We start from the raw sequence: 13,134 nt of genomic DNA, 5'->3' as shown, positions 1-13,134 counted from the left end.
CTGCCCTAAATAGCATGTGAAGTTCTTGCCAATCTGTGATTACAGCAGGCATGCACGGCAGGATGGCACCCTGTGCTCCAGATCAATAAAGAAGTCTGACCATATTGCGTGACCCACAGTAAGGCTCATAAAATATGTGCAACATTTATAAAGTATGAGTAAAGATAAGACATTTAATAAACTAGTATTGTATGCTTCTCACTATGCCCGCACATCTTTTTGTACTTATTTTTGTTTCTGTTCTAGGCATTTTCTTTCCATTCTATAGATCTGAAAAATGTCAATCAATCTATAGTACACTATTTTATTTATAGCTTTCCTTTCCAAGAAAGCCAAAGCCTTAGAACGTGGTACCCACACTGATGTTTTACAAAATCGTCAATTGAGTAGTAGATCCTGCTATTAAGTGTTAAGCGTATTTTGTAATGGTACTTATTTTATCAGCCTTAGGATGATGAAAGGCTAAAACGACCCTGTGACTATGAGGCTGAACATGTTTTAGAACTGACGCTTTAACCCCTTAAGGACCAAACTTCTGGAATAAAATAGAATCATGACATGTCACACATGTCATGTGTCCTTATGGGGTTAATGAAATTAGCTCTATTTCATCCCTTATGAGTAAATTATACAACTACATTTGGGTAACATTGTTCTAGCTATTACTTGATCTTAGCGTTTTAAAGGATGAGGTTATTTTTTCGAATTTCTAGGAGATGTCATGACCTAGTACTTGAGTAAGCAATTTTGAAAAAAATGCCACAGTAGTAATTCTCCAGAAAAGATTACCTAGCACATTTACTACAGTTGGTTCACCTCTTATTCCAAGTTTGCTCCTACTGAAACCACAAGGTTTTCTTAACTTCCATGAAAGATAGATATCACAGAGGTACAGGGGGTTCTCCTGCATATAAAATGGCTAGTTTGGAGATTTTTATGCAAAAAATAAATAAAAATAATGAGAGATTGAAGCACTCACAGATGTTACCAATATGCCAATTGAATATGTAGCCTTTATTTAAATTGAAATAGCAGATGTATTTCTAAGCATTTGTCCCCATCTGGCTCCCTATACTAAATTCGTATAAAAAAATTCATTTTATTTTCTTGGATTTGCCTTGGGAGGTGACCTCGATATGTAAACATACACATTTAAATATCAACAATACACACTGTAAGATGCACACTGAACGTATGTTGATGGTTGTGGTATACCTAATGAATCCAACTCAGTCAAGCAATAAAGCGTATACATTTTATTTTTCAAACTATCTGTTTTCTCACTAATTATAAAAAATGGCAAGGTAAAAAAAGCTAATGTTGAATGGCAGGTGATGTAGACTGAGAAACGGAAATACTATGTGCCGCAGGTGCAAAATAACAATTTAAAATTACTTCTAAATTAGGAAAACTTAGTTCTGTTGACAGAAATCTGAAAGGTTTAATTTCCTTTAGATTTTTGCTGTAGGAAAAAAAAAAAGTTTCATTCAGATCTGGAAGAAGAATTATAGAGAATTTCATTCCCAGTATTTACTAAATAATGGTGTTAGCCAATATACATATCTAGGGATAATTATATAAAGAAATGGTTAGACTAGCTTATGTCAAAGTGGTGTTTTTTACTAAACTGTAACTTGCCAGGAATTCAAAGTGAATTTTAAATTTAAAGTCAAAATAATGGAAAAAAAAAACCTCCACAATCTGCAGCACTAGTTGAGCTGCTTGCTGGCGAGATTTCAAAAATTTGTAGTGGCTGTCGAGATAGGATGCCTAGACATGCATCCGCATACCCTCGGAACACCTATATAGTAGCCATATGCCTGAGGCACCTTATTCGTGATCAGCACTCAGCTGAATGCATTGCAAGCATTGACCAAATGTATGTGGACCTTTGTGAGCTTGTTGGACATCCTGCTCTAAACCCATTGGCCCTACTCGAGCGAAACACGTTAAGTACTGTGGGAGACTGGATGCTGGACTTTTATTTATAGATTTTAATACTATTTTTCAAAATAAAGTTGCAGTTTTTTCCCCATTTTTCTCCTTGGTTCACTTTTTGTTCCTGGTGCACTTTGGATCCTGCTTATATCCCTTGGTGGGGATTATGCCATTATTACCTTTCATCACCAGAGCAAGTTATTGCTCTGGAAATCGTAAGTAGGATACTTACTTCTTTTTTTTTTTTACCAATTATTTATAGTACATACTATACCATTGGATTTTATTTGTGTTTTTGTTTTATGCATGGCTGTGGAGCTTTGGATATTACATCTTATCACAATTCCTATATCCCAAGACGGGGATTATACCGTCCAGGCGCTATACGGCAGAGCTCTCAGCAGCTCTGCAAAGTGTGAGTTAGCCTTTTTACCGGTTTTCCATATATTTTATATACATATTTTATATTGACATATTGCACTATTATTGTTTTATATTTGTATTTCCTCAAGGTTTATATCCATTACCATATTGTTGGAATACTCTGTATGTATGTATATATCATTTTTATAATTTACTATCTTCAATTCCTCTGTGGCGCGGTCTACCACTCTGTTTTTGCACTTGTTGGTTATTAGCAGGTATTGGGAAGTCCTGCTGGTTCACTGCTGCCGTATATTTTAACTATTTTAGAGAGCCTGCTTTTTCTATTAATAACACCTGCTTTTTCTATTAATATGGATTGCCCCCATTGGGGTTATAATAGTTGCTACTATTCTAGGAAGACTTTCTACAAAATTTTGGATTGTGTCTGTGGGAATTTGTGACATTCAGCCGAAATAGCATTTGTAAAGTCAGGCACTGTTGTTGAATCAGAAGGTCTAGCTTGGCGTTCCGATTCATCCTAAGCCAGTGTAAGGCAATCTGGCTTACACTGGGGATGAGGTCAGAGCTCTGTGACCTCATCAAAACACTCTAATGGACCACAAAGTAACTTTGAACCCACAACTTTTGGTCTGGGTAGTAAGTACAAACAAATTACCTTTTTACACACAAAGTAGATCACAGTGTAGTCCTACTCATACAGGTCATTACAATGTGTAGATCTGAGAGATCAAGATAGCTGGGGTTGCAAGTTGTGACTTCAAATAACTCTGCAATCTCCATTAGTATGACTTGTGCTGCATGACAGAGCAATCACAAAGATCTCTGCAGGTTTCACAGATGTAAACTACTTCCCGTAACTCCATTGTCACTAAGGACAACTGGTATGTATTACTGTGCTCCACTATGAATTATCCCATTAGGTAAGTCCAGGCCTGGGAAACTTTATGTCTCTGCCAACAGATATCCCAATCAATAAATTAATCATTCAATCAATCAATCAATCAATCCTATTCTATTTTAAGCCAAAGAAGAATGGACTGCAATCCACAACCCCTGTACAAGTGGCAAATTTGACCCCTTGAGAGCTCTCCCCTGCCCAAAAGTTCTAAAGAACACATATATCATTTTTAGCAGGTTCTGCTACATACCAACCTAGCTACTGCCCTTATGAGATTAAGTCATTTACTTGGGATATCCATCCTCTTGGGACTCTCTGCAGTGCAAGGATAAATAGAGTAGGCCAAAATGGGGTACATTGGTGTTTTGCCAGGCTTACATATGTATTACCGTAAGTAAATCCCCAATGTTTTTGACAAAAGAAAGTATTTTAAAGTTAGTTTGACATTGATGACTTGTATATGTCACAGGATTTGATTCAATGAATTTTTTTTTGATAAAACTCTAATAATATAGCTAATTAAAAAAAGTGGTAATTTTTATTGGATTGCTGTATCAGCTCGTTATATGCAATGTTAACACACCATCTGTTCGGAATCATACGTTTTAATTGCGAAGAACATTATCAAGAATTAATAAAAAATTAAATAAAAAAAAGCTGGATAAAAGAGCAATGTGCAACGTTTTTAAACATAGAAGAAATATTCAATGAATTAAACATGTTTTACAAGCAAAATGAATAGATTACCATACTTTCATTATAATATAAACTTAAGTTAATAATATTTACTATAGATGTCAGTATATATTTATTCCTATCGAATAGAGGTCTGCCTTCACTGATTGGCTGGAAAGTAAGCCCACCGCCAAACGTGCTTTTTTCTGCACATGTACAAAAAAATTAAGTATGCTGGCTGCCTGGAGGGCCCGCTCATGAGGCCCTAGTGGCGTTACAGCCCACCTTTTATAGGAAGGCAAATAGCATGCTCTAACGGCGTTAAGGGTTTAACATTTAAAGAATTAGTTATTTGTAATGTTTCAGACTGTTTCATTGGGATTAATAAGGAACAATAAACATATTGAGTGGCTCTTCTCTAAAGGTGCATACGTGAATATTTGCTCTATAATTAGTATTTTTTTTTATATTTCCATCTTTCATATAATTTATGTATTCCTTTTATTTTGGTTTATGAAAATCACTTTTCTCCAGTTTCTTGTTTCATGAATCAGTTTCTTGCTTCATGAAATCATAAAAATATAATGTACATAAATGCTGTTTTTCCTTTAGGGTCATTTCAGGTAATGAGTTACATCACTATCATTCTAGACTTTTGGGTCCTCGTCTTCTATCTACCATGCCAGTAGTTTTCCTTCGCTATTGCTATTATAATAAAATGATTGTTTAAGTTGGAGAAACTGACCTGTTCCATTAGACCGATATTGATTTTTTTGTTTGTTTGACAGATTCAATTATCTTGGTATACTCTAAAGTAGGGGTCTCTTTATTGATGTTTTCTAGTCTCCTAATTTTTATGTATAGTGCTGCTAGAGTAATTCCTTTTTTAAGTTTGATGATTTCTTTATTTAATAGTCTTTTATAGTTTCTCTAAACACACACTAGACATAAGAGCATGTGCCAGAATTGCAGTTTTCTTAAAAGCAAAGATCTATTTGGTTTTGAATATATTTACAGACAGGGTACATTCATTTTTATTGTTCCAATTAGATATCGCTTTATAATTTACATTAGTAGATACACAAGCTTACCATGAGATAAGACCAGTGTTCATTTCCTTTATCTGTACTAAATCAGTTACTCTACAGAAAAGGCTATCTGTTGTGGCACATGAGATATGATATTTGAAGTAGTATTTAAAATCTCAGTCTGGAGGATGTTATACTCTTGTTGTGTGAAACAGGTTATGCTGATTTCAAATACCGTATATACTCGAGTATAAGCCGAGTTTTTCAGCACATTTTTTGTGCTGAAAAACCCCAACTCGGCTTATACTCGAGTCAGAGTCTGTATTATGGCAATTTACATTGCCATAATACAGACTGGGGGGAGAGGGCTGCTGGCAGAGCTGTACTTACCTTTCCTGCAGCTCCTGTCAGCTCTCTCCTCCTCCGCGCCGTCCGTTCAGCACCTCGGTCAGCTCGCCGCGGCTCTCGCGAGACTTACATTGGGAGCTGACAGAGGGAGCTGCACAGACCGCGCGGAGGAGGAGAGAGCTGACAGGAGCTGCAGGAAAGGTAAGTACAGCTCTGCCAGCACCCCTCTCCCCCCACTGAACTACCAATGACACTGGACCACCAGGGAAGGAGCCCCCCTCCCTGGCCAGCTAGCAAGCAGGGAGGGGGGACGAAAAAAAAAATAATAATAATTAAATAATAAATAATAATAATAAAAAATAATAATAATATAAAAAAATAAAAAAAAATAATAATTAATAATATATCAAATGCCCACCCCCACCAACACATACACAAACACACTGCATCACACACTCACACTTCATTCATATACACACACTGCACTCACACACTGCATTCACACACACACTGCACTCACACACACACTGCACTCACACACACACTGCACTCACACACACACTGCACTCACACACACACTGCACTCATACACACACACTGCACTCATACACACTGCACTCATACACACACACTGCATTCATTATATACACACACTGGAAATAAATATTCAATTAATATATACGCACACACACTGCACTCATACACACACACACTGCACTCATACACACACACTGCACTCGCACACTGCACTCATACGCGCACTGCACTCATCCGCGCACTGCACTCATCCGTGCACTGCATTCATACGCACACACTGCATTCATACGCACACACTGCATTCATTATATACACACACTGTAAATAAATACTCAATTAGTATAATTTTTTTAGGATCTAATTTTATTTAGAAATTTACCAGTAGCTGCTGCATTTCCCACCCTAGTCTTATACTCGAGTCAATAAGTTTTCCCAGTTTTTTGGGGTAAAATTAGGGGCCTCGGCTTATATTCGGCTCGGCTTATACTCGAGTATATACGGTAGATTAAAAAAAAAAAAAAAACAGTTTTGCATTGTTACTACTGTGTTTGTTCCAAGGGATGCAAACCCTGAACAAGAGGAGAGAGAGGCGATACTGTGAACCAAACTATCCCCCCCTTAATTCCCTCATATATCCCCCCCCCCCCCCCAGGTGACAATTGCTAGATATCGCAGCTAAAACAAAGGGATTACACTTGCTGATTACAATGAGCTCAGGGCAGCTAACACACGAGCGAAGGTGAGACTCTCGAACACAACACACAACAGGGTATAACCACAGTCTTCCAAGAAATGACTAGCCACAGCAGCTACCACATACTGCACACAACTATGGATGGCATACACTAAAGTGGCTTGTAAAGGTGGAAGTCTCCTAAGGAAACGGAGCAAGGCTCGCGTAGGATGCAAAGTAGATACGCTAACTGTTATATTGTTGCGCCAATTGAGACTGGAAAAGGAGACTAAGTGTTGATGCATGAAAATTACTGTATACCATGACCCATATATGTGGCTGACATACATACATACATATAGTCAGTACAATTTTTCTTTATTTTATAACAGGATTGCATATTGTATATTCCACCCAAACCACTAATAAGTAACTGTGCTTTGTCTTGTGTAGTTGTACTCAGACATAATTAAATTATTTAAATGTTGTCATACGCTTTATTTCATCCTATGTTATTGTGTTTAAAGTGATGCTTTTCACAATGTATATATATTAAAAAAAAAAGCAGAAAAAGTTGATGTCCAAAAACAAGTTCTACTTAACTGGCTAACTTTTTCTCCTTATCTTGCACTACAAACAGTTTTTTGATTTCTCTGACCCATTTTGGCTCTGTTATTGTGAAGACGGAGCTATCACTGAGTGATGGGAATTCCTTTCCAGCCCACTATAACCAGGAGTCGGGGTATAACCAGGATTAGGGGTAAAACCAGGAGTCGGGGTATAACCAGGAGTCGGGGTATAACCAGGAGTCGGGGTATAACCAGGAGTAGGGGTATAACCAGGAGTCAGGGTATAACCAGGAGTAGGGGTATAACCAGGAGTAGGGGTATAACCAGGAGTCGGGGTATAACCAGGAGTAGGGGTATAACCAGGAGTCGGGGTATAACCAGGAGTCGGGGTATAACCAGGAGTAGGGGTATAACCAGGAGTCAGGGTATAACCAGGAGTAGGGGTATAACCAGGAGTAGGGGTATAACCAGGAGTAGGGGTATAACCAGGAGTCGGGGTATAACCAGGAGTAGGGGTATAACCAGGAGTCGGGGTATAACCAGGAGTAGGGGTATAACCAGGAGTCGGGGTATAACCAGGAGTAGGGGTATAACCAGGAGTCGGGGTATAACCAGGAGTAGGGGTATAACCAGGAGTAGGGGTATAACCAGGTGTAGGGGTATAACCAGGAGTCGGGGTATAACCAGGAGTCGGGGTATAACCAGGAGTCGGGGTATAACCAGGAGTCGGGGTATAATCAGGAGCAGGAGTAGGGGTTTACATAATTTTTATTTTCTCCCCCAAGATGAAGGCCCCATTTCTGAAATTTCATTGAGGTCATTATGAAACTTGAATCACTTTGAATGACATCAAAATAAATATCAGGTAGGCCAATAAGCATCCATGTGGCAATTCAGTTTGCCTGAATATCGTCTTTGCAAAATATTAAGGAAAAACAATTTTGACGAACAAATAAGGCCACAATAATGGGACAATCAGTTTACTTAAAAAAAATTAAATAAAATAAAGTTAAAAATATATTTATATATAATAAGCATTATGTAAATAATTCATGCACATCAATAAGTGATATTCCCAATATTTGGATTACAGATTGAAAGATTGATATCTATATACTGATATTTATTTATATACGGTAATATATATTTATTAAAAATATAATATATAAATATAGAATATATTTTTACAGTTTTTGTTCCCTTCTATTGGTCACTTTTCACTTGATCTGTGAATAAAATCAACATGGGGGTTGTATTAACCAGAAATAACTGAAAACAATATTGTAATAATGAAAGTCTTATTCCAAGTGTAGAAGAAAAAAACAAACAAAAACATTTAAGCAGCATTAAAATGGCAACTTTGGGTAAGATTATCACTATTTTAAACATTTTCAAAAATATGAAATGGTATGAATTTAACTAAATTAACTTAAAAAAAACAACTAAATTTAACTAAACCTTTAGTAGATTATCAAAACTCACAACAAAACATGGACCAGCAGATGTTTTCAGACATTCTTCTAGCAGCCGCATCCTGGTCTTCTGCAGCTCTGGACAATCCCATTCCTCTGATGGTATGCCCCAATATAGATCTATGGCCTGCAATAAAAAAAAAAAGTAAAACATTATTAGTCAGCTAATCTACTAAGTACTAATCTCAGCCAAGCAGTAAAAAGATAAACATCACTACAGTGAGCTAGAACAGCAAGTGTTCCAAACAGAATAGCAGGGTCTATTTTTCCATTGTAACCAATAAACAGCGGATAAAGTGTGCACCACGATGGACAATATTTATATTAATTCAGTAAAGGCCAAGCCCCTTTCTTGTCCTTTTTTAGAACCTCATCATAATCTTGAATCACTTCTTAAATTCAAATATATCTCAGCTTCCCTTCTCCCTGTTGGAGGAGTGTGATTTCCAAATATTTCTCTTGCTATTCCTTCCTTACTCAGCCCCCATTTTACTGTGCCTCACTCTCTGTAAATTGGCAGCTGAGAGTGACACTTCAATGTACTGTATCTATTACCTATTATAACATTTTAGTTCATGTAACACAATTGTAGAATCCCATTGTTCCATCATTCTCAGTTCTTTTCAATGTTTGTTCCTCTTGCAATCAACAATAGGAACGCATGGAGTGTAAACAATATTCTGATATAATTACAGAATTAGGTTAAAACCTCATAAGCACTCCCTTAAGTGCCCCAAATAACTATATATATATATATATACATCAAACAACGAAAAAGATAAATGTGGTCAGGTTCAAGAGATCAATTGAAACTAACCGCATCTCTGGAAATAACTATAGCGGTAGTGTCTAGAATTGCAATGCTGGCTGTAGGTTACAGGTGTGACTGTGGACCACTAAGGGTATCACTATAGACCCATGGACAGAAAAAATTGCTGCTAAATAACAAAATGAAGTATATACATAAAATGCTGCTAAATGCAAAAATCGAAATAAAGTATATATAGGTGATACTAGAGTTCTATGCCTGTCAATAGAAGGGTATGTATAGGTAGGGATACATTATGCCATATGGCAACAAGCAACTCACCCCTTTTTGCGGCATTGAAAGTGTCACCCTGGGACCAAGAAAGGGAGATCTAGACAAAAAATTACTTCAAAGGGAGAGTTTTTGGATTTATAAACTCAAAACATTGTCACCATCTGGACTCAACGAGGGTTTCTCATATACACCCTTTATTGAAGATTAAGAGCACCAGGCTGGACATTGCATCCCCACACCTTATGGATCTCTGACATACTTGTAATTTATATCTAATCAAGCTTATTTTTGCCTGATACACCTGTACATCTTGTAATATAGCGTGTAGTGTTTAGTGTAGATATGTACATATCTCTTTAATTTCTTTACCCTATTTATTACTCTGTCATTTTTTCCTATTTTTTGTTATTATTTTCTTCATGAATACCTTATACAGGACCATAGGGACATAGTATTGTCCGTATTAGGTCCGGATACATCGGACCTTTCATTTACTGCATTTTTATATTGATCTACATTAACGATCTATGCTTATATCTAAGTTTATATCTATCCCTATACACATCTCAGCGCACTGATGTATCTTACATCGATACCTGAGTGGCTTTATGGCTGCTGAAGAGACCTGAGAGTTGTCATACTAATACATGGGGATCAATGTGTGGTATCTTATGGCTACCCTATACTGTAATCTTGCCGGCCCACTACATCTCATGACCCGCCCACTGGCTTAAGATGGACGGGGTATATTGAAGAGGTAGGACTGCCCTCTCTACGTCATGGGCCCAACCTCTATGACGCTAGGCCGGACACATCACGTTACGCGTGATGCGCCGAGTCACGTGACCGGCATTAACTGATACCCACAGATCTGGATAGTTCATGTGATTCAGGACACGCCGAGCCACGTGACCGGCATCAAGCACCTCCCTTCACATAGCTGATGGGCGGGTCCGCGCGGATGTGCGCCCGCCCACCTGGTCGCATTTACATTATGGGGTTGGAACAAGTTACAGATTAGCCTTACCATTGGCTTAGCCCATACCACATGGGGCCGGTCACATTACATGTCCCACGTTATGCCGGACCAGGTGACCGGCATTAGGCCCCGCCCCCAAGCACATCTCACGTTTATCCTGGAGTTTGGATTAAACACATTGAGGGAAATGCAGTACAGCTGATACCACACTCCCCCAGTTCCTATTGGTTGAAGGTACTCATGTCTTTTGGCACATCATATATAAAAGAGACTCATTAACAGTCTAATGTTAGCCCCTGACGAAGGTGCTCCTTTTTAGCACCGAAACGTACGTTGGGCAATTTTTTTCACCTCATATCATGCATATGAGCACTGGGCACTGGTGGTTTTAGCACCATGTTTATCACCTAATTTATTCTCTATTTACTTTCTTTTTTTCTATGCCTGTCTAGCTAGATTAACAGGGAGAGAGGCTTCTTAACCCCTTAAGGACCGCTGACGGTTCAGGACCGTCAGCGGTAAAACGTGCGTTTGGACCGCTGACGGTCCTGAACCGTCATAACGGTTTTGGGCTACTTACCTGATCGCCGTCGGTCCCACGGCGGCGATCAGCTCTCCTCCCGGTCCAGGGGGGTTGCCTGTCTGCCCGGGCAGTCCCCCCTCGGCAGATCAGGACCCCACGGCCATGTGATCACTCGATCACATGACCGCAATAGGGGTCTGTGTATCTGCCTGCAGGGGGACTGTCTGTGCTGACAGGCAGTCTCCCTGCATCTGTAAAATCAAAAATAAAGTGTAAAAAAAAGATCTGTGTAAAAAAATAATAATATGTGTGTATATATCTATATATACCTATATATAATATATGTATATATATCATATATATAATGTCACACTAAGTGTATTTTTATATTTATATATACGTATATAATTATAAAAATACACTTATATTTAAATTACACACGAATATATACAATATATATAATAACTATATATATGGTATATATATATTATTATAAAATACAAATAATATGTTAATAAAAATAAATAACAAAAAATACAAATAATTTTTAATAATTAAAAAAAAATTATATATATATATTCAGTTTTATTCTAACAGTATTTTGATATTGATATATATATATTTATATCAAAATACACTTAGAATGTAATGATATATATATCTATGTATAAATAAATAAATAAAAATAATACGAAATATACATATGTCCACATACATAATTACATAAATAATTTCATAAATATACACGTAGACGTCAAATATATAAATATGTATATATATTAAAATTCTACGTGCATATTTATGTAATATTTTTACCTAATTAAGTAATTTTAATGATTGCAATTTGAGGGACCTGCCTGCCAACCCAGGCCAAAAGTCCAGATAATTTAATTTGCTAGCACTGTGTTTAACCCTGTAACTTTCTATGACACCCTAAATCCTGTACATGGGGGTACTGTTTTACTCGGGAGACTTCGCTGAACACAAATATTAGTGTTTCAAAACAGTAAAACATATCACAGCGATGATATTGTCAGTGAAAGTGCGTTTTTTTTAATTTTTCACACACAAACAGCTCTTTCACTGAGGATATTATTGCTGTGATATATTTTACTGTTCTGATACACTAATATTTGTGTTCAGCGAAGTCTCCTGAGTATAACAGTACCCCACATGTAGAGGTTTTATAGTGTTTGTGAAAGTTACAGGGTCAAATATAAGGCTTGATTTTACTTTTTTTTTTTTTATTGAAATTTGTCAGATTGGTTAGGTTGCCTTTGAGAGCGTATGGTTGCCAAGGAATGAGAATTAGCCCCATGATGGCATACCATTTGCAAAAGAAGACAACCCAAGGTATTGCAAATGGGGTATGTTCAGCTTTTTTTAGTAGCCACTTAGTCACAAACACCGGCCAAAGTTAGCGTTTTTTGCATTTTTAACACACAAACAAATATAAATGCTAACTTTGGCCAGTGTTTGTGACTAGGTGGCTACTAAAAAAGACTGGACATACCCCATTTTGAATACCCTGGGTTGTCTACTTTACAAAATATGTACATGTTAGGTGTGTTTCGGGGATTTATGACAGATAACGGTGTAACAATGTCACTATTGATACATTTAAAATATATATATATTGAAACAGCAATTTCCTACTTGTATTTATAGGCCTATAACTTGCAAAAAAAAGCAATAAAGCATGTAAACACTGGGTGTTTTTAAACTCGGGACAAAATTTTGAATCTATTTAGCAGTTTTTTTCATTAGCTTTTGTAGATAAGTAAAAGATTTTTCAAGTAAAAGTCCAAAAACATGTTTTTTTTTTATTTTTTCACCATATTTTATTATTTTTTTTAAATACAATATATGACATAATATAAATACTGGTATGTAAAGAAAGCCCTTCTTGTCGTGAAAAAAACAATATATAACTTGTATGGGAACCGTAAATGAGAGAGCGGAAAATTACAGCTAAACACAAACACCACAAAAGTGTTAAAACTGCTCTGGTCCTTAACGTACAAACATCGCAAAAACAGGCCGGTCCTGAAGGGGTTAAAAGTTA

At 37.0% G+C, this 13,134-nt stretch overlaps 1 protein-coding gene across 1 annotated transcript in view; it reads right to left on the bottom strand.

The window, feature by feature from the left end:
- Positions 1 to 13,134, bottom strand: part of NWD2 (NACHT and WD repeat domain containing 2) — a 183,206-nt gene that overhangs the window by 73,714 nt on the left and 96,358 nt on the right. The window contains exon 3 of the mRNA XM_063457862.1: positions 8,536 to 8,652. Within this exon, the coding sequence (XP_063313932.1) occupies positions 8,536 to 8,652 (117 nt within the window). The remainder of the gene's footprint in view (positions 1 to 8,535; positions 8,653 to 13,134) is intronic.

The sequence above is a fragment of the Pelobates fuscus genome, chromosome 6 (assembly GCF_036172605.1).
Source record: "Pelobates fuscus isolate aPelFus1 chromosome 6, aPelFus1.pri, whole genome shotgun sequence".
NCBI lineage: Eukaryota > Metazoa > Chordata > Amphibia > Anura > Pelobatidae > Pelobates > Pelobates fuscus.
The sequence above is the reverse complement of the archived record's forward strand: the minus strand, read 5'-3'. Positions and strand labels throughout refer to the sequence as shown.